At 60.4% G+C, this 26,861-nt stretch overlaps 2 protein-coding genes and 1 long non-coding RNA gene across 3 annotated transcripts; 2 read left to right on the forward strand and 1 right to left on the reverse strand.

The window, feature by feature from the left end:
• The first annotated feature begins 11,241 nt into the window (after positions 1-11,241).
• On the forward strand, positions 11,242-19,797 carry ACHE (acetylcholinesterase (Cartwright blood group)). The gene is made up of 4 exons (XM_056510152.1): positions 11,242-11,281; positions 13,551-15,102; positions 17,524-17,690; positions 18,766-19,797. The coding sequence occupies exons 2-4, from the start codon at positions 13,562-13,564 to the stop codon at positions 18,885-18,887; spliced, it is 1,830 nt and encodes a 609-aa protein (XP_056366127.1). The 5' UTR covers positions 11,242-11,281; positions 13,551-13,561; the 3' UTR covers positions 18,888-19,797.
• On the reverse strand, positions 19,790-24,888 carry C25H17orf49 (chromosome 25 C17orf49 homolog). Its single transcript, XM_056510821.1, has 7 exons — positions 24,739-24,888; positions 23,240-23,334; positions 21,052-21,153; positions 20,801-20,970; positions 20,271-20,364; positions 19,938-20,172; positions 19,790-19,801 (listed from the first exon to the last, which is right to left on the reverse strand). Exons 1-7 carry the CDS (start codon positions 24,757-24,759, stop codon positions 19,790-19,792), a joined length of 729 nt encoding a protein of 242 aa, XP_056366796.1. The 5' UTR covers positions 24,760-24,888.
• Positions 24,889-25,747: 859 nt separating this feature from the next.
• LOC130262962 (uncharacterized) lies at positions 25,748-26,403 on the forward strand. The gene is made up of 2 exons (XR_008842203.1): positions 25,748-25,986; positions 26,303-26,403. It is a non-coding gene; the product is annotated as an uncharacterized LOC130262962 (long non-coding RNA).
• Positions 26,404-26,861: the final 458 nt, after the last annotated feature.

The following is a 26,861-nucleotide window of genomic DNA, read 5'->3' on the forward strand; positions in this document are numbered from 1 at the left end:
GGTGGCCGTGGTGGAGTCTTGAGTGGCCGTGGGTGACCCTGGGGTGACCATGGACGTCACTGGGGTGCTGGACGTTGCCGTGGGGGTCCCTGGGGTGGCCGTGGTTGTGTCCAGGCTGGTGGTCAGTGGTGTGGTGGTCACTGAGGTGTCTGGGGTGGTGCTGGGTCCCATGGAGGTCACTTGGGTGGCCGTGGGGGTCCCTGGGGTGCTGGTGGACACTGTGGTGGTCTCTGTGATGGCCGTGGAGGTCTCTTGGGTGACCATGAAGGTCACAGGGGTGCTGGACGTTGCCGTAGACGTGTCCTGGGTGACCGTGGTGGTCCCTGGGGCCATCATTGTTGTGTCCTGGGTGGTTTTAGGGGTGTCCTGGCTGGTTGTTGGCCCTGGAGGGGTCACCTGGGAGGTCGTGGATTCCACGGAGGTCACCCAGGTGGCCGTGGGTGACCCTGGGGTGGCCGTGGAGGTCCAGGCCATGCTGGCGGACACTGTGGGGGTCACTGGAGTGGCCGTGGTGGTCACTGGGATGGTGCTGGGCCCTGTGGGGGTCTCCTGGGTGCCCGTGGGTGACCCCGGGGTGGCCGTGGAGGTTCCTGTGGGTGTCCCCAGAGCTGTGGTGGATGACATTGGGGTGACCTGAGTGACTGTGGGGGGCTCTGGGGTGGTGGTGGGTGCTGTGGTGACACCTTGGGTGCTCGTGGAGGTCACTGGAGCGCTGGATGTTGCCGTGGAGGTGTCCTGGGTGGCCGTGGGTGACCCTGGGATGGTCATGGTGGTCGCTGGAGTGCTGGACGTTGCCACAGAGGTGTCCTGGGTGGCCGTGGAGGTCATTTGGGTCATGGTGCTGCTGTCCAGGCTGGTGGTCAGTGACGTGGGGGTCCCTGGGGTGACCATGGTGGTCACTGGGATGGCCGTCATGACCCCTGGGGTCGTAGTGGACACTGTGAAGGTCCCTGGGGTGGTGCTGGGATCCACAGAGGTCAGCTGGCTACTTGTGGATGACCACTGGGTGGTCGTGGAGGCCACTGGAGGGGTGGACGTTGCTGTGGAGGTGTCCTGGGTGGCCGTGGGGGTCCCTGGGGTCACGGTGCTGGTGTCCAGGCTGGTGGTCAGTGCTGTGGGGGTCACTGAGGTGTCTGTGATGGTCCCTGTGGTGGTGCTGGGTGCCATGGAGGTCACCTGGGTGGCCGTGGATGACCCTGGGGTGGTCACTGAGGTCACTGCAGGGGTGGACGTTGCCATGGAGGTGTCCTGAGTGGCCGTGGAGGTCATTTGGGTCATCATGGTGCTGTCCAGGGTGGTCTTGGACGTGTCCAGGGGGGTGGTCAGCGATGTGCTGGTCGCTGGGGCCATGCTGGAGGTCACCTGGGTGGCCGTGGGTGACCCCAGGGTGGCCGTGGAGGTCACCAGGGTGGTGTGGGTCTCTGTGGAGGCCGGCTGGGTGGTCATGGTGGCCCCAGGGGTCATGGTGCTGCTGTCCAGGGTGGTTTTAGGGGTGTCCTGGGGGGTGGTCGGTGCTGATAGGGTCACCTGGGTGGCCGTGGGGGTCCCTGGGGTCACAGTGGTGGTGTCTGGGCTGGTGGTCAGTGATGTGGTGGTCCCTGGGGTGGGGGTTGGTGCTGTGGAGGTCACCTGGGTGATCATGGATGACCATTGGGTGGTCACTGAGGTCACTGCAGGGGTGGACGTTGCCATGGAGGTGTCCTGGGTGGCCGTGGGGGTCCCTGGGGTGGCCGTGGTGCTGTCCAGGCCAGTGGTCAGTGACGGGGAGGTCACTGGGGTGGTGCTGGGCGCTGTGGTGACCTCTTGGGTGACCGTGGATGACCCCAGGGTGACCGTGGTCATCTCCAGGGCGGTGCTGGGTTCTGTGGGGGTCACCTGGGTGGTCATGGTGGCCCCCGGGGTCATGGTGGTGTCTGGGGTGGTCTTGGAGGTGTCCAGGCTGGTGGTCAGTGGCGTGGGGGTCCCTGGGGTGGTGCTGAGTGCCATGGAGGTCACCCAGGTGGCCGTGGATGACCCTGGGGTGACCATGGAGGTCACTGGGGTGCTGGACGTTGCTGTGGAGGTGTCCTGGGTGGCCGTGGGGGTCCCTGGGGTGGCCGTGGTGGTGTCCAGGGTGGCAGTGGACACCGTGGTGGTCCCTGGGGTGGCTGTTGGTGCTGTGGTGGCCACTTGGGTGGTCGTGGTCATCTCCAGGGTGGTGTGGGATTCCGTGGAGGTGTCCTGGGTGGTCACAGAGGTCACTGGAGGGGTGGACGTTGCCTCAGAGGTCTCCTGGGTGGCCGTGGAGGTCATTTGGGTCACGGTGCTGCTGTCCAGGCTGGTGGTCAGTGACGTGGGGGTCTCTTGGGTGGCCGTGGAGGTCCCTGGGGTGGTCACAGAGGTCACAGGAGGGGTGGACGTTGCCGTGGAGATCCCTGGGGTCACGGTGCTGCTGTCCAGGCTGGTGGTCAGCGACGTGGGGGTCTCTTGGGTGACCGTGGATGACCCCAGGGTGACCGTGGTCATCTCCAGGGTGGTACTGGACTCTGTGGAGGTCACCTGGGTGGTCACGGTGGCCCCCGGGGTCATGGTGGTGTCTGGGGTGGTCTTGGAGGTGTCCAGGCTGGTGGTCAGTGGCGTGGGGGCCACTGAGGTGGTGCTGGGTGCCATGGAGGTCACCCAGATGGACGTGGGTGACCCTGGGGTGACCATGGAGGTCCCTGGAGGGCTGGACATTGCCGTGGAGGTGTCCTGGGTGGCCGTGGAGGTCCCTTGGGCCACTGTGGAGGTGTCCAGGGTGGTCTTGGAGGTGTCCAGGGGGGTGGTCGGTGATGTGGGGGTCTCTGATGTGGCTGTGGAGGTCTCTGGGGTCACCGTGGGGGTCCCTGGGGTGGTGCTGGAGGTCACCAGAGGGGTGGACACTGTCGTGGGGGTCCCTGGGGTCACGGTGGTGCGTTCCAGACTGGTGGTCAGTGCTGTGGGGGTCTCTGAGGTGGGTGTGGTGGTCCCTGAGGTGCTGCTGGACACTGTGGGGGTCTCTGGGGTGGTCACTGAGGTCACAGGAAGGGTGGACGTTGCCATGGGGGTCTCCTGGGCGGTGGTAGATGACCCTGGAATCATCGAGGTGCTGTCCAGGGTGGTCTTGGAGGTGTCCAGGCTGGTGGTCAGTGCTGTGGTGGTTACTGGGGTATCTGTGATGGTCCATGAGGTGGTGCTGGGTTCTCTGGAGGTCACCCAGGTGGCCGTGGGTGACCCTGGGGTGGTCACTGAGGTCAGTGGAGGGGTGGACGTTGCCATGGAGGTGTCCTGGGTGGCCGTGGTGGTCCTTTGGGCCATCGTGGTGCTGTCCAGGGTGGTGGTCAGTGACGTGGGGGTCCCTGGGGTGCTCCCCATGGTGTCTGGGGTGCTGCTGGACACCGTGGAACTGTCTGGGGTGGCCGTGGGTGACCCTGGGGTGACCATGGAGGTCACTGGAGTGCTGGACGTTGCCAGGGAAGTGTCCTGGGTGGCCGTGGGGGTCCCAGGGGTCACAGTGCTGCTGTCCAGGCTGGTGGTCAGTGACGTGGGGGTCTCTTGGGTGACCGTGGATGACCCCAGGGTGACCGTGGTCATCTCCAGGGTGGTGCTGGACTCTGAGGAGGTCACCTGGGTGGTCATGGTGGCCCCCGGGGTCATGGTGGTGTCTGGGGTGGTCTTGGAGGTGTCCAGGCTGGTGGTCAGTGGCGTGGGGGTCCCTGGGGTGGTGCTGGGTGCCATGGAGGTCACCCAGGTGGCCGTGGGTGACCCTGGGGTGACCATGGAGGTCACTGGGGTGCTGGACATTGCCGTGGAGGTGTCCTGGGTGGCCGTGGGGGTCCCTGGGCTGGCCGTGGTGGTGTCCAGGGTGGCACTGGACACCGTGGTGGTCCCTGGGGTGGCTGTTGGTGCTGTGGTGGCCACTTGGGTGGTCGTGGTCATCTCCAGGGTGGTGTGGGATTCTGTGGAGGTGTCCTGGGTGGCCGTGGTGGTCCTTTGGGTCATCGTGGTGCTGTCCAGGCTGGTGGTCAGTGACGTGGGGGTCTCTTGGCTGGCCATGGTGGTCCCTGGGGTGGCCATGGATGACCCTGGTGTGACCATGGAGGTCACTGGGGTGCTGGACGTTGCCGTGGAGGTGTCCTGGGTGGCCGTGGAGGTCCCAGGGGTCATCGTGGTGCTGTCCAGGGTGGTCTTGGAGGTGTCCAGGGGGGTGGTCGGTGATGTGGGGGTCTCTGATGTGGCTGTGGAGGTCTCTGGGGTCACCGTGGGGGTCCCTGGGGTGGTGCTGGAGGTCACCAGAGAGGAGGACACTGTCGTGGGGGTCCCTGGGGTCACGGTGCTGGTGTCCAGGCTGGTGGTCAGTGCTGTGGGGGTCTCTGAGGTGGGTGTGGTGGTCCCTGAGGTGCTGCTGGACACTGTGGGGGTCTCTGGGGTGGTCACTGAGGTCACAGGAAGGGTGGACGTTGCCATGGGGGTCTCCTGGGCGGTGGTAGATGACCCTGGAGTCATCGAGGTGCTGTCCAGGGTGGTCTTGGAGGTGTCCAGGCTGGTGGTCAGTGCTGTGGTGGTCACTGAGGTGTCTGTGATGGTCCATGAGGTGGTGCTGGGTTCTCTGGAGGTCACCCAGGTGGCCGTGGATGACCCTGGGGTGGTCACTGAGGTCAGTGGAGGGGTGGACGTTGCCGTGGACGTGTCCTGAGGGGACATGGACGTCGCTGGGGTCATGGTGGAGGTGTCCAGGGTGGTGGTCAGTGACGTGGGGGTCCCTGGGGTGGTGCTGGGTGCCATGGAGGTCACCCAGGTGGCCGTGGATGGCCCTGGGGTGGTCACTGAGGTCACTGGGGGGGTGGACGTTGCCGTGGAGGTGTCCTGGGTGGCCGTGGAGGTCATTTGGGTCACGGTGCTGGTGTCCAGGGTGGTGGTCAGTGACATGGGGGTCACTGGGGTGACCGTGGGGGTCTCTGGGGTGGTGCTGGGTCCCATGGAGGTCACCCAGGTGGCCGTGGATGACCCTGGGGTGGTCACTGAGGTCACTGGGGGGGTGGACGTTGCCACAGAGGTGTCCTGGGTGGCCGTGGGGGTCCCTGGGGTGGTTGCCGTGGTCTCTGGGGTGGCCGTGGACACTGTGGGGATCCCTGGGGTGACCATGGTGGTCCCTGGGGTGGCTGTTGGTGCTGTGGTGACCTCTTGGGTGGTTGTGGTCATCTCCAGGGTAGTGTGGGATTCTGTGGAGGTGTCCTGAGTGGCTGTGGGTGACCCTGGGGTGGTCACTGAGGTCATTGGAGTGCTGGACGTTGCCATGGGGGTGTCCTGGGTGGCCGTGGGTATCTCCAGGCTGGTGGTCAGTGACGTGCTGGTCACTGGGGTGGTGCTGGACACTGTGGAGGTCACCCAGGTGGCCGTGGGTGACCCTGGGGTGGTCACTGAGGTCACTGGAGGGGTGGACGTTGCCATGGAGGTGTCCTGGGTGGCCGTGGTGGCCGCAGGGGTCACGGTGCTGCTGGCCAGGGTGGTGGTCAGTGGCGTGGGGGTCCCTGGGGTGGTCGTCATGGTCCATGGGGTGACAGTGGACACTGCGGGGGTCTCTGGGATGGTGCTGGGAGCCATTGAGGTCCCTGTGGTGGCCACGCTGGTTTCTGTGGTGGCCACGCTGGTCCCTGTGGTGGCCACACTGGTTTCTGAGGTGGCCACACTGGTTTCTGTGGTGGCCACGCTGGTCTCTGTGGTGGCCACGCTGGTCTCTGTGGTGGCCATGCTGGTTTCTGTGGTGGCCACGCTGGTCCCTGTGGTGGCCACACTGGTTTCTGAGGTGGCCACGCTGGTTTCTATGGTAGCCACAGTGGTTTCTGTGGTGGCCACGCTGGTCTCTGTGGTGGCCACGCTGGTTTCTGAGGTGGCCACGCTGGTCTCTGTGGTGGCCACGCTGGTTTCTGTGGTGGCCACGCTGGTCTCTGTGGTGGCCACACTGGTTTCTGTGGTGGCCACACTGGTCTCTGAGGTGGCCACACTGGTCCCTGGGGTGGCCACGCTGGTCCCTGTGGTGGCCACGCTGGTCTCTGAGGTGGCCACACTGGTTTCTGTGGTGGCCACAGTGGTTTCTGAGGTGGCCACGCTGGTTTCTGTGGTGGTCACGCTGGTCTCTGTGGTGGCCACGCTGGTTTCTGAGGTGGCCACGCTGGTTTCTGAGGTGGCCACGCTGGTGTCTGTGGTAGCCACAGTGGCCACCATGGCGGCTGCGGGGGAGGGTCCAGAGTGAGCAGAGACCCCCAGGGAGGAGACCCGGCCTTCATCATCCTCCTCATCCTCATCCTCCCTTCATCCCCCTCCAGCCTCTCCCCATCGTCCCCGCCTTCCTCCTCCTCCTCATCCTCCCCCAAAACCTTCAGGTCACGGATCCTTCCAACCCCAACTCCTCCTCCTCTTCTTCATCCTCCTCTTCCTCCTCCAAGCCCTCCAGATCATGAACCCTCAAACCTTCCTCCTTTTTCTCATCCTCCTCTTCCTCCTCCTCCACCAGACCAGGGACCCCTCTGACCCCAACTCCTCTTCATCCTCATCCTCCTCCTCCTCCTTCACACCTGAACCCCTCCGACCTCTCCCACCCCAATTCCTTCCCCTCTTCTTCATCCTCTTCCTCCTCATCCTCCTTTCTCATCCTCTTCATCCTCCTCTTCTTCATCCCCTTCATCTTCCTCCTCCTCCTTCAGATCTGAGCCCCTCCAGCCTCTCCCTCCCCAATTCCTGCTCCTCTTCCTCATCCTCCTCTTCTTCATCTTCTTCCTCCTCCTCCTCCTCCTCCAGGACCTTCAGACCATGGACCCCTCCGACCCCAACTCCTCTTCCTCTTCTTCATCCCCTTCACCCTCCTCCAAGATCTTCAGATCTGAACCTCTCCCACCCCAATTCTTCCTCCTTTTCCTCATCCTCCTCTTCCTCATCCCCTTCATCTTCCTCCTCCTCCTTCAGATCTGAGCCCCTCCAGCCTCTCCCACCCCAGTTCTTCCTCCTCTTCTTCATCCTCTTCACCCTCCTTCTCCTCTTCTTCATCCTGCTCTTCCTCATCCCCTTCCTCTTCCTCCAAGACCTTCAGATCACGAACCCCTCAGACCCCAACTCCTCTTCCTCTTCCTCATCCCCTTCATCCTCCTCCTCCTTTTCTTCATCCCCCTCTTCCTCATTCCCTTCGTCTTCATCCCCTTCATCCTCCTCTTCTTCATCCTCCTCAACACCTTCAGATCTGAACCCCCCCAACCTCTCCCACCCCAATTCTTCCTCCTTTTCCTCATCCTCCTCTTCCTCATCCTCTTCCACTCCTCCAGCCTCTCCCACCCCAATGCCTCCTCTTCCTCATCCTCCTTCATCCCCTTCATCTTCCTCTTCCTCCTAGACCGTCAGATCTGAACCCCCCCAACCTCTTCCACCCCAGTTCTTCCTCCTCTTCCTCATCCTCCTCTTCTTCATCCTCCTTTTCCTCATCCTCCTCTTCTTCATCCTCATCTTCCTCCCCCCGTGTCCCCCCGTGTCCCCCCGTGTCCCCCCGGTGTCCCCCCGTGTCCCCCCCGGTGTCCCCCGTGTCCCCCCGTGTCCCCCCGTGTCCCCCCGTGTCCCCCCGTGTCCCCCCATGTCCTCCCCCGTGTCCCCCCCGTGTCCCCCCATGTCCTCCCCCGTGTCCCTCCCGTGTCCTCCCCGGTGCCCCCCCGTGTCCCCCCGTGTCCCCCCGTGTCCCCCCGTGTCCCCCCGTGTCCCCCCCGTGTCCCCCCCGTGTCCCCCCGTGTCCCCCCCGTGTCCCCCCCCGTGTCCCCTCCCCTCTCACCTGCCAGGACCCAGGTGAGCAGCACCAGGCCCCTCCCCCGCTGTCCCCCCGCCATTGTCCCCGCGCTGTCCCCGACTGGGCGCGCGCCAGCGCCGCCGGCGACAATTTGAGGGGGTGGGGGGGGGGGGGGTGACAGTGGGTGGCCCCGGACCTTTGTCCCCAGGGTGGGACTGGGGGGGTGGCGGGCGGTGACACGCGGGGGTGACACACGAAGTGACACACGCGCCGGAGAATGCGGCGGCCGCGCCCCGCGCCCCGCGCTTCCTGCAGCTGCCACCCGCGGGGACACGGGGGGGACACGGGTGGGGACACGGGGTGGGGACACGCGGGGGTGGCACCGAGATCGGGGGGGACACGGGGATGGGGACACGGGGATGGGGACACGGGAGTGTCACTGGGTTTGGTGGGGACACGGAGGCGTCAACGACATCGGGAGGGACACGGGGGTGGCACCGAGATCGGGGGGGACACGGGGATGGGGACACGGGAGTGTCACTGGGTTTGGTGGGGACACGGAGGCGTCAATGACATCGGGAGGGACACGGGGGTGGGGACACTGAGGTGTCACCACGATCGAGAGGGACACGGGGGTGGCACCGAGATCGGGGGGGACACGGAGGTGCCCTGGTGACCGACAGGGACACGGGGATGGGGACACGGGAGTGTCACCGACATCGGGAGGGACATTGGGGTGTCACCAAGATAGTGGGGACACGGGGATGGGGACACCGAGATCGGTGGGGACACGGGGATGGGGACACTGAGGTGTCACCACGATCGAGAGGGACACGCGGGGGTGGCACCGAGATCGGGGGGGACACGGGGATGGGGACACGGAGGTGTCACCGACACTGGGGGGGACACGGGAGTGTCACCAGGATCGGGAGGGACATTGGGGTGGCACCGAGATCGGAGGGGACCCGGGGATGGGGACAGGAGGGGACACCGGGGTGGGTGACACAGAAATGCCACCAGGATCGGTGTAGGGGACACGGGGATGTCACCAAGATCGGGGGACACGGGGATGCCCTGGTGACCGACAGGGACACGGGGACAGGAGGGGACACCGGGATCGGTGGCGATGGGGACGTGGGATTGTCACACGGATCAGTGGGGACATGAGAGTGTCACCGAGTTTGGGGGGACACGGGGACGGGGACACGGGGGTGTCCTGGTGACCGACAGGGACACGGGGACGGGGACAGGAGGGGACACCGGGGTGGGTGACACAGAAATGCCACCAGGATCGGTGTAGGGGACACGAGGATGGGGACACTGAGGTGACACCGGGATCGGGGGGACACCAGGATGGGGACACGGGGGTGTCCTGGTGGCCGACAGGGACACGGGGACAGGAGGGGACACCGGGATTGGTGGCAATGGGGACACTGAGATGTCACCAGGATCGGTGTAGGGGACAGGAGGTGTCCTGGTGACCGACAGGGACACCAGGATGGGGACAGGAGGGGACACCGAGATCGGTGGCGATGGGGACGTGGGATTGTCACACGGATCAGTGGGGACATGAGAGTGTCACCGAGTTTGGGGGGACGCGGGGACGGGGACAGGAGGGGACACCGGGGTGGGTGACACAGAAATGTCACTGAGGTCGGTGTGGGGGACACCAGGATGGGGACACGGGGGTGTCCTGGTGGCCGTCAGGTACATCCCAGTCCCTCCCAGTCCGTCCCAGTCCCTCCCAGTCCCTCCCAGGGGTGTCCCCATGACGTCACCACGGCCCCACCTGTGCAGGTGACCCTCGGCCGGCGGCCAAGGCGGGGACACACCCAGGACAGGGACACACCTGGGACAGGGACACACCTGGGACAGGGACACACCTGGGGACTCACCTGGGCACAAAACTGGGATGGGGCTGGGACTCACCTGGGGCTCACCTGGGGGACAAAACTGGGGACACACCTGGGGTACACCTGAGACACCTGGATCTCACCTGGGGACTCACCTGGGGACAAACCTGGATCTCACCTGGGACAGGGACACACCTGGGGTTCACCTGGATCTCACCTGGGGACAAACCTGGAACTCACCTGAGATACACCTGGGGCTCACCTGGGACAGGGTTGGGGACACACCTGGGGACAGGGACACACCTGGAGAAACACCTGGGCACAAAACTGGGGACTCACCTGGGGACAAAACGGGGGACAGGGCTGGGGACACACCTGGGACTCACCTGGGGACAGGGACACACCTGGGATACACCTGGGGACAAACCTGGGACGGGGCTGGGACTCACCTGGGGCTCACCTGGGACAGGGTTGGGGACAAACCTGGAACTCACCTGGGGACACACCTGGGGACAAACCTGGGGACAGGGCTGGGACTCACCTGGGGGGGAGGGGACACACCTGGGACACACCTGGGCATAAAACTGGGACTCACCTGGGACACGCCCAGGACACGTCAGCGGCGGGAACCGCGACAGGAGAGACCTGGGGGGGGAGGGGACACACCTGGGGGGGAGGGGGACACACCTGGGGGGGGAGGGGACACACCTGGGGGGGAGGGGACACACCTGGGGGGGGAGGGGACACACCTGGGGGGGAGGGGGACACACCTGGGGGGGGAGGGGGACACACCTGGGGGGGGACAGGGACACACCTGGGGGGGAGGTGACACACCTGGGGGGAGGGGACACACCTGGGGGGGGGAGGGGACACACCTGAGCTCGCCCCGCCCATCACGTGACTCACCTGCGCCCTTCCCCCCACCTGTTCCCAATCCCCCCCCAAATCCCCAAAAAAATTCCCCCCAAAATTCCCAAATTCCCCCATCAAAAATTCCCCCAAAAATTCCTAAATTCCCCCAAAATTCCCCCAAAATCCTTCAACCCCCCCCCAAAAATCCTCAATCCTCAAAAATTCCCCCAAAATTCCCCAAATCCCCCAAAATCCTCAATCCCCCAAAATTCCCCAAAATTCCCCAAAATCCTCAAAATCCTCAATCCCCCAAAATTCCCCAAAAATCCCCCAAATCCTCAAAATCCTCAATCCCCCAAAATTCCCAAAATTCCCCAAAATCCTCAATCCCCCAAAATTCCCCAAAAATCCCCCAAATTAACCCCAAAATTCCCCCAAAATTCCCCAAAATCCCCCAAAATCCCAAAATCCCCTCAAAATTCCCAAATTCCCTCAACCCCCCCCCGGCCAAATCCTTAATTCCCAAAAATCCCAAAATTCCCAAAAAATTCCCCCAAAATCCCCCAAATTCTCCCCCCCCGGCTGTGATTTTGGGGTGGGGGTTGGGCAGCGCATCCTCCCTTCCCCTCCCCCCTCCCCCTCCCCGCGATGCCGTTGCGGGGGGAGGGGCGGCGCTGCCGCAGGGGGGAGGGGCGGCTCCTTCGGCCCCTCCCCCTCCCTCCCCCCTCCCCCCCCCCCCCAATTTAACCCTCCCCTCCCCCCCCCGCTGTTTTCCAGCCGCCGCAGCCGCAGCGAGGCCGGAGCCGCGCGAGGGGTCGGTGCCGCCCCTCCCCCACCCCCCCAAAAAAATCCCATCCCCCCCCCCCCCATCGGGACCCCCCCCCCACCTCCCCCCAGGGCCCCTCCCCCCCCCCATTACCTGCGGCCCCCCATCGCCCCTCCCCCACCCCGAGACCCCCCCTCATTTCCCCTCCCCCACCCTATAGACCCCCCCTCCCCCATCGCCCCTCCCCCACCCTGGGGACCCCCTCCCATCCGCCCCCTCCCCCCCCCCGGTACGATGTTTTGGGTGGGGGGAGGGGCTCCGTGGGGCGTGGCCGGGGGGGGGGGAGGGGTCCCCTATGGATCTATAGGGGATGGGGGAGGGGTCCCTATAGGGCCGGGGGGTTCCCTATAGGGCCGGATCTATAGGGCCGGGGGGTTCCCTATGGATCTATAGGGGATGGGGGAGGGGTCTCTATAAGGGATGGGAGGGGTCTCTATGGATCTATAGGGGATGGGGGGGTCCCTATAGGGCCGGATCTATAGGGGATGGGTGTTCCCTATGGATCTATAGGGGCTGGGGGTTTCCATAGGGTTGGATCCATTCTATAGGGGATGGGGAGGGGTCCCTATAGGTCCAGATCTATAGGGGATGGGGGGTTCCCTATGGATCTGTAGGGCCGGGGGGTCTCTGTGGATCTATAGGGGATGGGGAGGGGTCTCTATAGGGGATGGGGTGTTCCCTATGGATCTATAGGGCAGGAGGGTTCCCTATGGATCTATAGGGATCTCCAGGGCTGTTTCTATGGGGTTGAGCATCTCCCTATGGATCTATAGGGGATGGGGGGTCCCTGTGGATCTATAGGGGATGGGGGGGTCCCTATGGAATAGAGGCAGGGGTCCCTTTGGGGCCAGGAGAGTCCCTATGGATCTGTAGGGGATGGGGAGGGGTCCCCATAGGGCCGGATCTATAGGGGATGGGGGGTTCCTGTGGATCTATAGGGGCTGGGGGTCTCTATAGGGAAGGATCTATAGGGGATTGTGGGGGGGTCTCTATAGGGCCGGAGGTCCCTATGGATCTATGGGGCCGGGGAGTCTCTATAGGGGATGGGGGGGTCTCTATGGGGTCTCTATGGGGCGGGGTCTCTATGGGGTCTCTATAGGGGATGGGGGGGTCTCTATGGGGCCGGGGAGTCTCTATAGGGGACCGGGGGGGTCTCTATAGGGATTGAGGGGGGTCTCTATAGGGTCTTTATAGGGATTGGGGGGGTCCTTATGGATTTATAGGGCCGGGATTCTCTATAGGGAATGGGGGGGGGGGGGGTCTCTATAGGGAATGGGGGAGTCTCTATAGGGTCGGGGGGGTCTCTATGGGGTCCCTATGGGGTCTCTATAGGGGGTGGGGGTCTCTCTATAGGGCCGGGTCGTCCCCCCCCGCCCCTCCCCCCCCACCCCCGCTGTTTCCGGCCGGGGATTTTTGGGCTATTTTTGGGAGGCGCCACCTGCCCTGAGGGTGGGGGGAGGGGCACGGGGGGGGGGGGGGGGGGGGGGGGTCCCTATGGGGGGAGGGGCACTGGGACAAACTGGGATAATCTGGGAGGGGGCACTGGGGGGGTCTCACAGCCCTAAAAATTGGGGACCCCCCCCCCCCACCCAATTCCATGAGTCACTCCCATCCCCCCAAATCCTGCCCAAAATGGGGACCCTCCCCCTCCCCAAAATCCCACCCCCGGGGGATCCCCAAATCCCCTCGAGACCCCCCAAATCCCACCCCAATAGCGACCCCCTACCCAAATGGAGACCCCTCCCCAAAATCCAACCCAGCTGGGGACCCCTCCTCACATAGGGGACCCTCCCCAAATCCCACCCCCTTCCCACCAAGGGGGATCCCCAAATTACCCCATAACCCCCCCAAATCCCACCCCAACAGCGACCCCCACCCAATTGGGGACCCTCCCCAAAATCCCACCCCCGGGGGATCCCCAAAACCCCCCCTGACCCCCCGAATCCCCCCTAAATGGAGACCCCTCCCCAAATAGGAAACCCTCCCCAAAATCCCACCCCTAAGGGAGACCCAAATCCCCCCTTGACCCCCCCAAATGGAGACCCCTCCCCAAATCCCATCCCCGGGGGATCCTCAAACCCCCCCTGACCCCCCAAATCCCACCCCAATAGCGACCCCCACCCAATTGGGGACCCCTCCCCAAATCCCACCCCCGGGGAATCCCCAAAACCACCCCCGACCCCCCAAACCCCCCCCCCCAAAATCCCCCCTGACCCCCCAAAATTCTCTCTCTCTCTCTCTCTCTCTCTCTCCGCAGCCTCCGCCGCCATGGGGGGTCACCCATCGCCGCCGCCCCTCCCCCTCCCCCTCCTCCTCCTCCTCCTCCTCACCCCCCCCCACGTGGCCGCCGAGGACCCTCTGGTGGCCGCCACCACCTCGGGCGCCGTCCGCGGCTTCCACGTCCCCGCCGGCCCCTCCTCGGTGGCCGCGGCGTTTTTGGGGATCCCCTACGCCGAGCCCCCCCTGGGCCCGCTGCGCTTCGCCCCGCCCCGCCCCGCCCGGCCCTGGGGGGGGGTCCTGGAGGCCGCGTCCCACCCCCACGCCTGCTTCCAGCCGGTGGACACCATGTTCCCGGGCTTCGGCGGCTCCGAGATGTGGAACCCCAACCGCGAGATGAGCGAGGACTGCCTCTACCTCAACGTCTGGGCGCCGGTCCCGCGCCCGGCGGCGCCGGCGCCGGTGCTGGTTTGGATCTACGGCGGCGGCTTCTACAGCGGCGCCGCCTCGCTGGACGTGTACGACGGGCGGTTCCTGGCGGCGGCCGAGCGCGTGCTGGTGGTGTCCATGAACTACCGCGTCGGCGCCTTGGGCTTCCTGGCGCTGCCCGGCCACCCCGAGGCTCCCGGCAACGTGGGCCTGCTGGACCAGCGCCTGGCGCTGCGCTGGGTCCAGGCCAACATCGCGGCGTTCGGCGGCGACCCCGGCGCCGTCACCCTGTTCGGCGAGAGCGCCGGCGCGGCCTCGGCGGGGCTGCACCTGCTGTCGGCCGGCAGCCGCGGGCTGTTCCGCCGCGCCGTGCTGCAGAGCGGCTCGCCCAACGGGCCCTGGGCCACCGTGGGGGCGGCCGAGGGCCGGCGGCGGGCGGCCAGGCTGGGCCGGCTGCTGGGGTGCGGCGGCGCGGGCGCCGGCGGCGCGGTGACCAACGAGACGGAGCTGCTGGGCTGCCTGCGCGCCGCCGCGCCGCCGCAGCTGGTGGAGCACGAGGCGGCCGTGCTGCCGCAGCAGGGCGTCTTCCGCTTCGCCTTCGTGCCCGTGGTGGACGGCGAGTTCCTGGCCGACACCCCCGAGGCGCTGCTGGGCGGCGCCGGCCCCGCCGAGGCCGAGGTGCTGCTGGGCGCCGTGCAGGACGAGGGCACCTATTTCCTGGTGTACGGCGTGCCGGGCTTCGGCAAGGACAACGAGAGCCTGATCAGCCGCGAGGAGTTCCTGGGCGGCGTGCGGCTGGGCGTGCCGCAGGCCAACGAGCTGGCGGCCGAGGCCGTGGTGCTGCAGTACACCGACTGGCTGGACCAGGACAACCCCGTCAAGAACCGCGAGGCGCTGGACGACATCGTGGGCGACCACAACGTGGTGTGCCCGCTGATGCACTTCGCCCAGCGCTGGGCCGAGCGCGGCGGCACCGTCTTCGCCTACCTGTTCGACCACCGCGCCTCCAACCTGCTGTGGCCGCCCTGGATGGGCGTCCCCCATGGCTACGAGATCGAGTTCGTCTTCGGGCAGCCCCTCAACCCCGGGCTCAACTACACGGCCGAGGAGGAGGCGCTGAGCCGGCGCATCATGAGATACTGGGGCAACTTCGCCCGCACCGGGTACGGGCAGCGGGGGGCAGGGAGGGGAGGGGGAAATGGGTGGAAAATGGATGGATGGATGGGATGGATGGGATGGATGGGTTGGAGGGAATGGCGTTGGGTTGAATGAGTTGGGTTGGGTTGGGTTGGGATGGGATGAGCTGGGTTGGATGAGTTGGGTTCAGTTGGGATGAGCTGGATTGAACGAGTTGGGTTGGGATGAGTTGGGTTGGGTTGAGTTAGGATGAGTTAGGATGAGTTGTTTTGGGGTTGGATTTAGTTGGATGCCCTCAGTTGGGTTGGGTTGCAATGAGAAGGAGGCGCTGAGCCGGCGCATCATGAGATACTGGGGCAACTTCGCCCGCACCGGGTACGGGCAGCGGGGGGCAGGGAGGGGAGGGGGAAGTGGGTGGAAAATGGATGGATGGATGGATGGGATGGATGGGTTGGAGGGAATGGCGTTGGGTTGAATGAGTTGGGTTGGGTTGGGTTGGGATGGGATGAGCTGGGTTGGATGAGTTGGGTTCAGTTGGGTTGGGTTGGATTGGGATGGGATGAGCTGGGTTGGATGAGTTGGGTTGGGTTGGATTGGGATGGGATGAGCTGGGTTGGATGAGTTGGGTTGGGTTGGGTTGGATTGGGATGGGATGAGCTGGGTTGGATGAGTTGGGTTGGGTTGGATTGGGATGGGATGAGCTGGGTTGGATGAGTTGGGTTGGGTTGGGTTGGGTTGGGATGGGATGAGCTGGGTTGGATGAGTTGGGTTCAGTTGGGATGAGCTGGATTGAACGAGTTGGGTTGGGATGAGTAGGGTTGGGTTGAGTTAGGATGAGTTAGGATGAGTTGTTTTGGGGTTGGATTTAGTTGGATGCCCTCAGTTGGGTTGGGTTGCAATGAGAAGGAGGCGCTGAGCCGGCGCATCATGAGATACTGGGGCAACTTCGCCCGCACCGGGTACGGGCAGCGGGGGGCAGGGAGGGGAGGGGGAAGTGGGTGGAAAATGGATGGATGGATGGATGGATGGATGGGTTGGAGGGAATGGCGTTGGGTTGAATGAGTTGGGTTGGGTTGGGTTGGGTTGGGTTGGGATGGGATGAGCTGGGCTGGATGAGTTGGGTTGGGTTGGGTTGAGCTGGATTGAACGAGTTGGATTGGGATGGGCTGGGTTTGATGAGTTGGGTTGGGCTGGATTGGGTTGGGTTGAGTTGGGATGAGCTGGGTTGGATGAGTTGGGTTCAGTTGGGTTGGGTTGGGATGGGATGAGCTGGGTTGGATGAGGTGGGTTCAGTTGGGATGAGCTGGATTGAACAAGTTGGGTTGGGATGAGTTGGGTTGGAGTTGGGATGAGTTGTTTTGGGGTTGGGTTGAGTTGGATGCCCTCAGTTGGGTTGGGTTGAGTTGGGTTGGGATGAGTTGGGTTGGGTTGTTTTGGGGTTGGATTGAGTTGCATACCCTCAGTTGGGTTGGGTTGCAATGAGTTGAGTTGGGTTGGGTTCTTTTGGGGTTGGGTTGGCTCGGATGACCTTGGTTGGGTTGGAACGACTTGGGTTTGGTTGGGATGAGTTATTTGGGGTTGGGTCTGAGTTGGATGCCCTTGGTTGAGTTGGGTTGTGATGAGTTGGGTTGGGTTGAGTTGGGTTGGGTTGTTTTGGGGTTGGGTTGAGTTGGATGCCCTCAATTGGGTTGGGTTGGGTTGGGATGAATTCAGTCAGGTTGGTTTGGGTTGTTTTGGGGTTGGGTTGGCTTGGATGCCCTTGGTTGGATTGGGAAGAGTTGTTTTGGGTTGGGTTGGGTTCGGTTGTGATGAGTTGTTTTGGGGTTGGCTTGGCTTGGATGCCCTCAGTTGGGTTGGGTTGAGTTGTGATGAGTTGAGTTGGGTTGAGTTCTTTTGGGTTTGGGTTGAGTCGGGTGCCCCCAGTTGGGTTGGGTTGGGGGATGAGTTGTTTCGGGGTTGGGTTGGGTGCCCCCAGTTGGGTTGGGTTGAGTTGGGATGAGTTGAGTTGGGTTGTTTTGGGTTTGGGTTGAGTCGGGTGCCCCCAGTTGGGTTGGGTTGGGTTGGGTTGAGTTGAGTTGGGTTGGGTTGGGTTTGGGTTGAGTTGGGTGCCCCCAGTTGGGTTGGGTTGGGTTGGGTTGAGTCGGGTGCCCCCAGTTGGGTTGGGTTGGGTTTGGGTTGAGTTGGGTGCCCCCAGTTGGGTTGTTTTGGGTTTGGGTTGAGTCGGGTGCCCCCAGTTGGGTTGGGTTGGGTTGGGTGCCCCCAGTTGGGTTGGGTTGGGTTGGGTTGAGTTGGGTGCCCCCAGTTGGGTTGGGTTGGGTTGAGCTCTTTTGGGGTTGGATCGGCTTTTGGAGTTTCTCTGTTGGGTCGAGCCCCACCCCGGCCCCGCCCCTGCCCCGCCCTGACCCCACCCTGACCCCGCCGTGCCGGTGCCGGCGCCGGCGCCGCAGGGACCCCAACGAGCCGTCGGAGCGCGAGCGGCGCTGGCCGTCCTACACGGCGGCGGGACAGAGCTACGCCCGGCTGAACGCGCGGCCGCTCGCCGTGGCGCAGGGACTGCGCGCCCAGGCCTGCGCCTTCTGGACACGGTTCCTGCCCAAACTGCTCAACGTCACCGGTGAGGGACACGGGGACATTGGGGACATTGGGGGGATTGGGGACATTGGGGGGATTGGGGACATTGGGGACATTGGGGACATTGGGGGGATTGGGGACATTGGGGGGATTGGGGACATTGGGGACATTGGGGACATTGGGGGACATTGGGGACATTGGGGACATTGGGGACATTGGGGACATTGGGGACATTGGGGACATTGGGGACATTGGGGGGATTGGGGACATTGGGGGACATGGGGGACATTGGGGACATTGGGGGGATTGGGGGGATTGGGGACATTGGGGGGATTGGGGACACTGGGGACATTGGGGGACATTGGGGGGATTGGGGACATGGGGGACATTGGGGGACATTGGGGACATTGGGGGGATTTGGGACATTGGGGGATTGGGGACATTGGGGGACATTGAGGATTCAGGGAGATTTTAAGTTTTTTACGGGTGTTTTTTGGGGGTTTTGGGGCAGATTTTGGGGCAATTTTGGGGGGGTTTCGAGGCGGTTTTGGAGGGTTTGGGGGGGGCTGTTCTTGGGTTTTTGGGAGTCACCGGTTGAGATTTCGGGGTTTCGCTGATTTGGGGGTTCCTGGGAATTTTCGGTGGATTTGAGCAAATTCTGGGGGGTTTTTGGGGTGGATTCAGGGAGATTTTAGGGTTTTTTAGGGGTGGCTTTGGGGCAGTTTCTGGAGGGTTTTTGGGATGGTTTTGGAGTTTTAGGGGGGTTTGGGACAGTTTCTGGGGATTCTTGTGGTGGTTTTTGGGGTTTTTTGGGCAGTTTAGAGGCGTTTTGGGGCGTTTTTTGAGGTTTTTGGGCCGGTTTTGGGGATTTTGGGGCAGTTTTTGGGGGTTTATGGGATGGTTTTGGCGTTTTTTACGGCAATGCCTAGGGCTTTGGGGAGTGGTTTTGAGGGTTTTTTTGCCAGTTCAGAGGGGCTTTGGGGCGGTTTCTGAGGGTTTTTGGGGTGGTTTTGGGAGTTTTTTGGGTCGGTTTTTGGGGTTTTCGGGGTCCCCCGTTCAGATTTGGGGGTCCCCGGTTCAGATTTGGGGGTCCCCACGCTGATTTTGGGGCTCTGCAGGGCCCATGGAGGAGGCCGAGCGCCAGTGGCGGCTGGAGTTTCACCGCTGGAGCTCGTACATGATGCGCTGGAAGAGCCAGTTCGAGCTCTACAGCCGCCAGGAGCGCTGCCAGCCGCTCTAGGGACCCCAAAACCCGCCTGGGGCACCCCAAAACCCGCCTGGGGCGCCCCAAAACCCACCTGGGGCACCCCAAAATCCATCCAGGCAATCCAATCCTTCCAGAAATCCACCCCGGGACTCCAGAAATCCACCCAGGGTATCCCAAGACCTGCCCAAGGACTCTAGAAACCCACCCAGGGATGCCCAAAACCCACCTGGGGGACTCCAAAATCCACCTGGGGCACCCCAAAAACAGCCTGGGGCACCCCAAAATCCATCCAGGCAATCCAATCCTTCCAAAAATCCACCCAGGGTATCCCAAAACCTGCCCAAGGACTCCAGAACCCACCCAGGGACGCCAAAAGCCACCTGGGGCACCCTAAAATCCACCTGGGGCACCCCAAAATCCACCTGAGGGACCCCAAAATCCACCTGGGGCACCCCAAAATCCATCCAGGCAATCCAATCCTTCCAGAAATCCACCCCAGGGAACCTAAAAACCCACCCAGGGCATCCCAAAATCCACCTGGGGCACCCCAAAAACCACCCAGGGCACCCCAAAAACCACCCAGGGCACCCCAAAATCCACCCAAAGACTCCAGAAATCCACCCAGGGTATCCCAAAACCCACCTGGGGTGCCCCAAAACCTGCCCAAGGACTCCAGAAACTCGCCCAGGGACGCCAAAAACCGCCTGGGGCACCCCAAAATCCACCCAGGGACCCCAAAAATCCCTCCCAGACCCCCCCAAAATTCCCCTCTGACACCCCAAAATCCTGCCCAGAAACCCCAAAATCCACTCCAGAAACCCCAAAACAGCCCCAGACACCCCAAAAATCCCAAAATTCCCCAACCCCAAACCCTCCAGCACCCCAAAATTTGGGGCCCCCCCCAGTGCCCTCGTCAGTGTGACCCTAATAAAGGCTCAAAGCCAAACCTGACTCATGGGGGGACCCCAAAAATGGGGGGGGGACCCCAAAAATGGGGGGGGAAACGGATGGGGGGGAAACGGATGGGGGGAAACGGATGGGGACCCCAAATTCTGGGGGAGACCCAAAACACGACACAGGAACAAAGGGGGGACACCCCAAAATTTTAATGGGGGTGACAAAGGGGAGGGGGGGTTCCCCCATTTTGGGGGGTGGGACCCCAAAAATTGGGGTGGGAGGTCCCTCAGCTTTAGGGGTTCCAACAGAAATTTGGGGGGGTCCAGGGGGTTTTGGGGACCCCCTCCCTCCACCTCCAAGAAGTTTTGGGGTCCCCAAAAAATTTGGGGAGGGGTCCGGGGGTGGTTCTGGCTTCAGGCTGCTGGAAAAAAGGGGAGGGGGTGAGGGGGGGGTCCCAGGGTCCCCCAAATTTTGGGAGGACCCCCCCAAAATTTTTGGGGACCCCTCCCCCAGCCGTACCCTGGTCGAAGTTGAGTTTTTTTGGGGGGGGGGTCCCCAAATCCTTCCACGTCCACGAGATCCCCGGGGGGGTCGGAGTCACTCGAGGGAGGATCTGGGGGGACCCCAAAATTAATTAGTGGGGGGTTTGGGAACTCAAAATTAATGGGGATATTTGGGGGACCCCAAAATTAAAGGAAGGGGATCAAGGGAACCCCAAAATTTAAGGAAGGATCCCTAAAATTAAAAGGGAGGAGTCAAAATAATCCAAAAATTAAATGCGGGGATCCCCAAAATTTAAGGGGGGAGGGCACAAGGACCCCAAAATTAAATTCGGGGATCCCCAAAATTAAAGTGGAGGGATCAAAAAAACCCCAAAATTAAAGGGGAGGGGCCAAAGAGACCCCAAAATTTAAGGGGAAGAACCAAAAAAAACCCAAAAATTAAACGGGGGGAGGTCCCCAAATTTAAAGAGTGCAAACAAAGAGACCCCAAAATTAACAAAAGGTGGTGGGGGGGGGGGGGGGGGGGTCACCCCCAAAATTCCTCACCTGCCACCTTCAGCTTCTTCCCAGGGGGCCCGGGGGGGTCGTGGGGGGCCCCCCCAGACCCGGGGGGGTTTTTTCGGGGCCCTTTTTTGGGGGAGTCGGCGCCGGGGGGGGGGAGGGGCACCCCGCTGTCCTCGTAGGCTTTGCGCTTGGCCGCCGCCTTCAGCTGCGCCCTGCCGGGTTTTTGGGGGGTCAGAGGAGGTTTTTTGGGGGGGGGGACACCCCAAAATTCGCCCCCCCCGGCCCCCCCTTACACCGTGCGGTCCTTGATGAGGGCGCTGAGGCGGTTCAGGTCCTCCCCAAATCGCGACACGGCCCCGCGGAGCAGCGACAGCTCCGGCTCCGTCCAGCGAGATCTGGGGTTTTTGGGGGGGATTTCGGGAAATTTGGGGGGGTCCTGAGAATTTTGGGGGATTTGGGGGGAATTTTGGGGTGTCCTAGAGGAGGTCTGGGGTGGTTTTGGGGGGATTTGGGGGTTTTTAGGGGGGTTCAGTTCCTCCTCAAATCGCGACACAGCCCCGCGGAGCAGATCCGATCAGCGGGATCCGAGATTTTTGGGGGGAATCCTAAAAATTTTGGGGGGGGTCCCGGAACATTTAGGGTATTTGGAAGGAGTTTTGGGGTGTCCTAGAGGAGGTCTGGGATGGTTTTGGGGAGGTTTGGGGAGGTTTAGGGAGGTTCAGATCCTCCCCAAATCGCGACACAGCTCTGCAGAGCAGCGACAGCTCCGACTCCGTCCAACGAGATCCGAGATTTTTGGGGGAATCCTAAGAATTTTGGGGAGGTCCCGAGAATTTTGGGGGGGTTTGGGGGGAATTTGGGGGTCCTAGAGAGGGGATTTGGGGGATTTTTGGGGGGATTTGAGGAGGTTTCGGGGGGTTCAGACCCTCCCAAAATCGCGACACAGCTCTGCAGAGCAGCGACAGCTCCGACTCCGTCCAACGAGATCCGAGATTTTTGGGGGAATCCTAAGAATTTTGGGGAGGTCCCGAGAATTTTGGGGGGGTTTGGGGGGAATTTGGGGGTCCTAGAGAGGGGATTTGGGGGATTTTTGGGGGGATTTGAGGAGGTTTCGGGGGGTTCAGACCCTCCCAAAATCGCGACACAGCCCTGCAGAGCAGTGACAGCTCCGGCTCCGTCCAGCGAGATCTGGAGTTTTTGGGGGGGGATTTCGGGAATTTTGGGGGGGTCCCGAGAATTTTAGGGGATTTGGGGGGAATTTTGGGGTGTCCTGGAGGAGATTTGGGGTGATTTCGGGGGGGTTTTGGGGGGTTCAGATCCTCCCAAAATCGCGACACGGCCCCGCGGAGCAGCTCCGATCAGCGGGATCCGAGATTTTTGGGGGGATTTCGGGAATTTTGGGGGGTTTTTGGGAGACCCCAGAATTTGGGGGATCAAGAGGAGATTGAGAGAGGAATCAAGATCTCTCCAGGGACCCCAAAATCCCCCTCAGGACCCCCAAATCCCACCCAGGACCCCCCCAGGGATCCCCAAATTCTCCTTGGGAACCCCCTGGAATCTCCCCAAGGGAGGCGAAATCTCAACATTGCGACCCCAAAATCCCCCAAATTCTCCCCAAAAATCTTCCTGAGTCCCCCCAGATTTCCCCCAAAATCCCTCCCAGGACCCCCCAAAATCCCCCCAGGATCCCCAAAACCCCCTGGGACCCCCCAAAATGACTCCAAGTCCCCACCAAACCCCCTTAGACCTTCCCCAAATCTCCCAGAATTTCCCCCAAAATATTCCCAAAATTTCCCCCAAAATATTCCCAAAATTTCCCCCAAATTCCCCCAAAATTTTCCCAAATTTTCCCCAAATTCCCCCTAGATTTTTCCAAATTCCCCCAAATAGTCCCAAATTTCCCCCCAAATTCCCCCAAATTTCCCCCAAAATTTGCCCAATTTTTCCCCAAATTCCCCCAAATTTCCCCCAATATTCCCCAATTTTTTCCCAATTTCCCTTTTCCCCAAATTCCCCCAAATTTCCCCCAAATTTTCCCAAATTTTTCCCAAATTCCCTCAAATTCCCCCAAAATTTCCCCAAACTTTCCCCAAATTCCCTCAAATTCCCCCCAAAATTTTCCCCAAATTTCCCCCAGATTTTTCCAAATTCCCCCAAATATTCCCAAAATTCCCCCCAAATTTCCCCCCAATTCCCCCAAACTTTCCCCAAATTTCCCCAAATTCCCCCAAATTTTCCCCAAATTCTCCCCAAATTTTCCCCAAATTTCCCCCAAATTTCCCCAAATTTTCCCCAAATTTTTCCATATTTTCCCCAAATACCCCCAAACTTTCCCCAAATTTTCCCCAATTTCCCCCAAAATTTGCCCAAATTTTCCCCATTTTTTCCCAAATTCCCCCAAATTTTCCCCAAAATTTTCCCAAATTCCCCCAAATTTCCCCCAAATCCCCCAAATTCCCCAATTCCCCCATTCCCCCTCACCCCGCGGGGCTGCTCTCCGTGCCCGGGTGCAGCTGCATCGTCAGCTCCCCCAGGCGGGAAAAGGCGGCGCCGGCGGCTGAGAAGATCTCACCCACCTGCAACGGCAAACTGGGAACACTGGGCAAACTGGGAGGGCAAACTGGGAACACTGGGAGGGCAAACTGGGCAAACTGGGAGGGCAAACTGGGCAAACTGGGCAAACTGGGAGCACTGGGAGGGCAAACTGGGCAAACTGGGCAAACTGGGCAAACTGGGCAAACTGGGAGGGCAAACTGGGCAAACTGGGCAAACTGGGCAAACTGGGAGCACTGGGAACACTGGGAGGGCAAACTGGAACAGACTGGGACAGCAAATTGGGAATACTGGGCAAACTGGGAGGGACTGGGAGGGCAAACTGGGAGCACTGGGAGGGACTGGGAGGGCAAACTGGGAGCACTGGGAGGGACTGGAAGGGACTGCAACGGCAAACTGGGAGCACTGGGAACACTGGGAACACTGGGAGGGACTGCAACAGCAAACTGGGAATACTGGGAGCACTGGGAGAGACAAACTGGGAGGCACTGGGAGCACTGGGAGGGGCTGGGAGACACTGGGACAGCAAACTGGGAGCACTGGGAAAGAAAAACTGGGAATAGTGGGAGCACTGGAAGAGACTGGGAGGGACTGGGAGAGAGTGGGACGGCAAACTGGGAATACTGGGAGCACTGGGATGGCAAACTGGGAGCACTGGGAAAGAAAAACTGGGAATACTGGGAGCACTGGAAGAGACTGGGAGGGACTGGGATGGCAAAGTGGGAGGGACTGGGATAGACTGGGAGGGACTGGGAGAGACTGGGAGGGACTGGAACAGCAAACTGGGAGCACTGGGAGGCACTGGGAGCCCAAACTGGGACCCAGACCTGAACTGGGACCAGTAACACCCATTGAGCCCCAAACTGGGACCAGTAACACCCACTGAGCCCCAAACTGGGACCAGTAACACCCATTGAGACCCAAACTGGGACCAGTAACACCCACTGAGACCCAAACTGGGACCAGTAACACCCACTGAGCCCCAAACTGGGACCAGTAACACCCATTGAACCCCAAACTGGGACCAGTAACACCCATTGAGACCCAAACTGGGACCAGTAACATCCCATTGAGACCCAAACTGGGACCAGTAGCACCCATTGAACCCCAAACTGGGACCAGTAACATCCCATTGAGACCCAAACTGGGACCAGTAACACCCACTGAGCCCCAAACTGGGACCAGTAACACCCATTGAGACCCAAACTGGGACCAGTAACCCCCGAACCGCGCCCGGAACCCCGAACCCCCGGAACCCTCCGCTGGGGGTGTCACTCCCACCCCGACCCCTCCCCGGTACGGACCGACCGGAAGTGGCACCGAACCGGAAACGCCTCCCACCGCTACCAAACCCCCCCCCCCCCAATTCTTAACAAAAACCCCCCAAATTTCCCGAATCCCCCCAAAATCCCAAAATCCCCCCTCACTTTAGTGGACGCTGACGTCATCGCCGCCCTCCCCGGCCCCTCCGGCCGCCGCCGCCGCCGCTCCGGCTCCTCGATGGTGGCGGGGGGGGGGAGGGGGACGCTCCGTCCGCCCCGCGCGTCTCGCTGGTAGCGCCGCCCTCACGAGGCCACGCCCCTTCCCCCGCCCTCGCGCGCTGATTGGCCGCCCCGAGCCACGCCCACACCACCGCGCGCTCCCATTGGTCAACCCCAACTTCCGCCTCCCGCCGCCGCTCCGCTCCGCCGTCTCGTTGCTCCCAGACCTCCAGCGCCCCAAAATTCTCATTTTTCACCCCAAAAATTCTCATTTTTCCCCCCAAAAAAACCCCAAAAAACCCGCGCGCCGGTTAAACAACAACTCTCTTTATTGTTTGAACCCCTCCAAACTTCTCTGCGTCGCTCCAGGCGGGAGAAAATTGGTCCTCCGAGGGGGGGGGGGCGGGGGTGGAGTTTTTGGGGTGAAAAAAGCGGAATTTTGGGGAGAAAAATGGGAATTTTTTGGGACGAAAATTAGAATTTTTTTGGGAAGAAAATCAGAATTTTTGGGGAGAAAAATCAGATTTTTTTGGGGCGAAAATCAGGAATTTTTGTGTTGAAAATTCAGATTTTTTGGGATGAAAATCGGGATTTTTTTGGGGCAAAAAAAGTGGATTTTCAGGATGAAAGAAGCGGATTTTTGGGTTGAAAACGGGGATTTTTTTTTGGACAAAAATCAAAATTTTTTGGGAAGGAAATCAGGATTTTTTGGGTCAAAAATTCAGATTTTTTTGGGATGAAAATCAGAATTTTTTGGGTTGAAAATTCAGATTTATTTTGGGTCAGAAATTAGAATTTTTTGGGTTGAAAAAAGCGGATTTTCTAAGAAGAAAATTGGGGTTTTTTGAGGCGAAAAAAGCGGATTTTTTGGGTTGAAAATCAAAATTTTTTTGGGGCGGAAAAGTGGATTTTTCAGGATGAAAACAGCGGATTTTAGGGATGAAAATGGGGATTTTTTGGGTTGAAAATGGGGATTTTTTTGGGATGAAAATCAGAATTTTTTGGGTCAAAAATCGGAACTTTTTGGGGTGAAAAAAGAGAATTTTTTTTGACGAAAATCAGGATTTTTTGGGACGAAAATCAGATTTTTTTGGGTTGAAAATCAGAATTTTTTGGGGACAAAAATCAGAATTTTTTGTGTCGAAAATCGGGATTTTTTGGGGTGAAAATGGGGATTTTTTTGGGGTGAAAAAAGTGGATTTTTGGGATGAAAATGGGGATTTTTTTGGGACGAAAATCAGAAATTTTTTGGGCTGAAAATCAGACTTTTTTGGGTCAAAAATCGGAACTTTCTGGGGTGAAAAAAGAGAATTTTTTTTGACGAAAATCAGGATTTTTTGGGATGAAAATTCAGATTTTTTGGGTTGAAAATCAGAATTTTTTTGGGGACAAAAATCAGAATTTTTTGTGTCGAAAATTGGGATTTTTTGGGACGAAAATCGGGATTTTTTCAGGACGAAAAAAGCGGATTTTTGGGACGAAAATCAGGGTTTTTTTGGGGTGAAAAAAGGGGATTTGGGGTCTCAGTGCACCATGTACTCCTTGCGCTTGTGCAGGCGGCTCTGGCACAGGGAGAAGGGGAATTTCTGGCTGAAAATCAGGAATTTTTGGGGGTGAAAAAAGCGGTGAAAACAGCGGATTTTTGGGTTGAAAATTCAGATTTTTTTGGGTCGAAAATCAGAACTTTTGGGTCGACAATCAGAAGTTTTTGGGGCGAAAATCAGAATTTTTTTGAGGCAAAAAAAGTGGATTTTTGGGTTGAAAAAAGCGGATTTTTGGGTCGAAAATCGGAACTTTTTGGGGTGAAAAAAGAGAATTTTTTTTGACGAAAATCCCGATTTTTGGGCCCAAAAATCAGAATTTTTTGGGTTGAAAATTGGGATTTTCTGGGACGAAAATCAGAATTTTTTGGGTGGAGAATCAGAATTTTTTGGGGCGAAAATCGGGGTTTTTTAGGCAAAAATCTGGATTTTTTGAGGCGAAAAAAGTGAATTTTATGGGCCGGTTATCAGAAGTTTTTGGGGCAAAAATCAGAATATTTTGGTTGAAAACGGATATTTTTTCGGGTG

Source organism: Oenanthe melanoleuca, chromosome 25 (assembly GCF_029582105.1).
Source record: "Oenanthe melanoleuca isolate GR-GAL-2019-014 chromosome 25, OMel1.0, whole genome shotgun sequence".
Lineage (NCBI taxonomy): Eukaryota > Metazoa > Chordata > Aves > Passeriformes > Muscicapidae > Oenanthe > Oenanthe melanoleuca.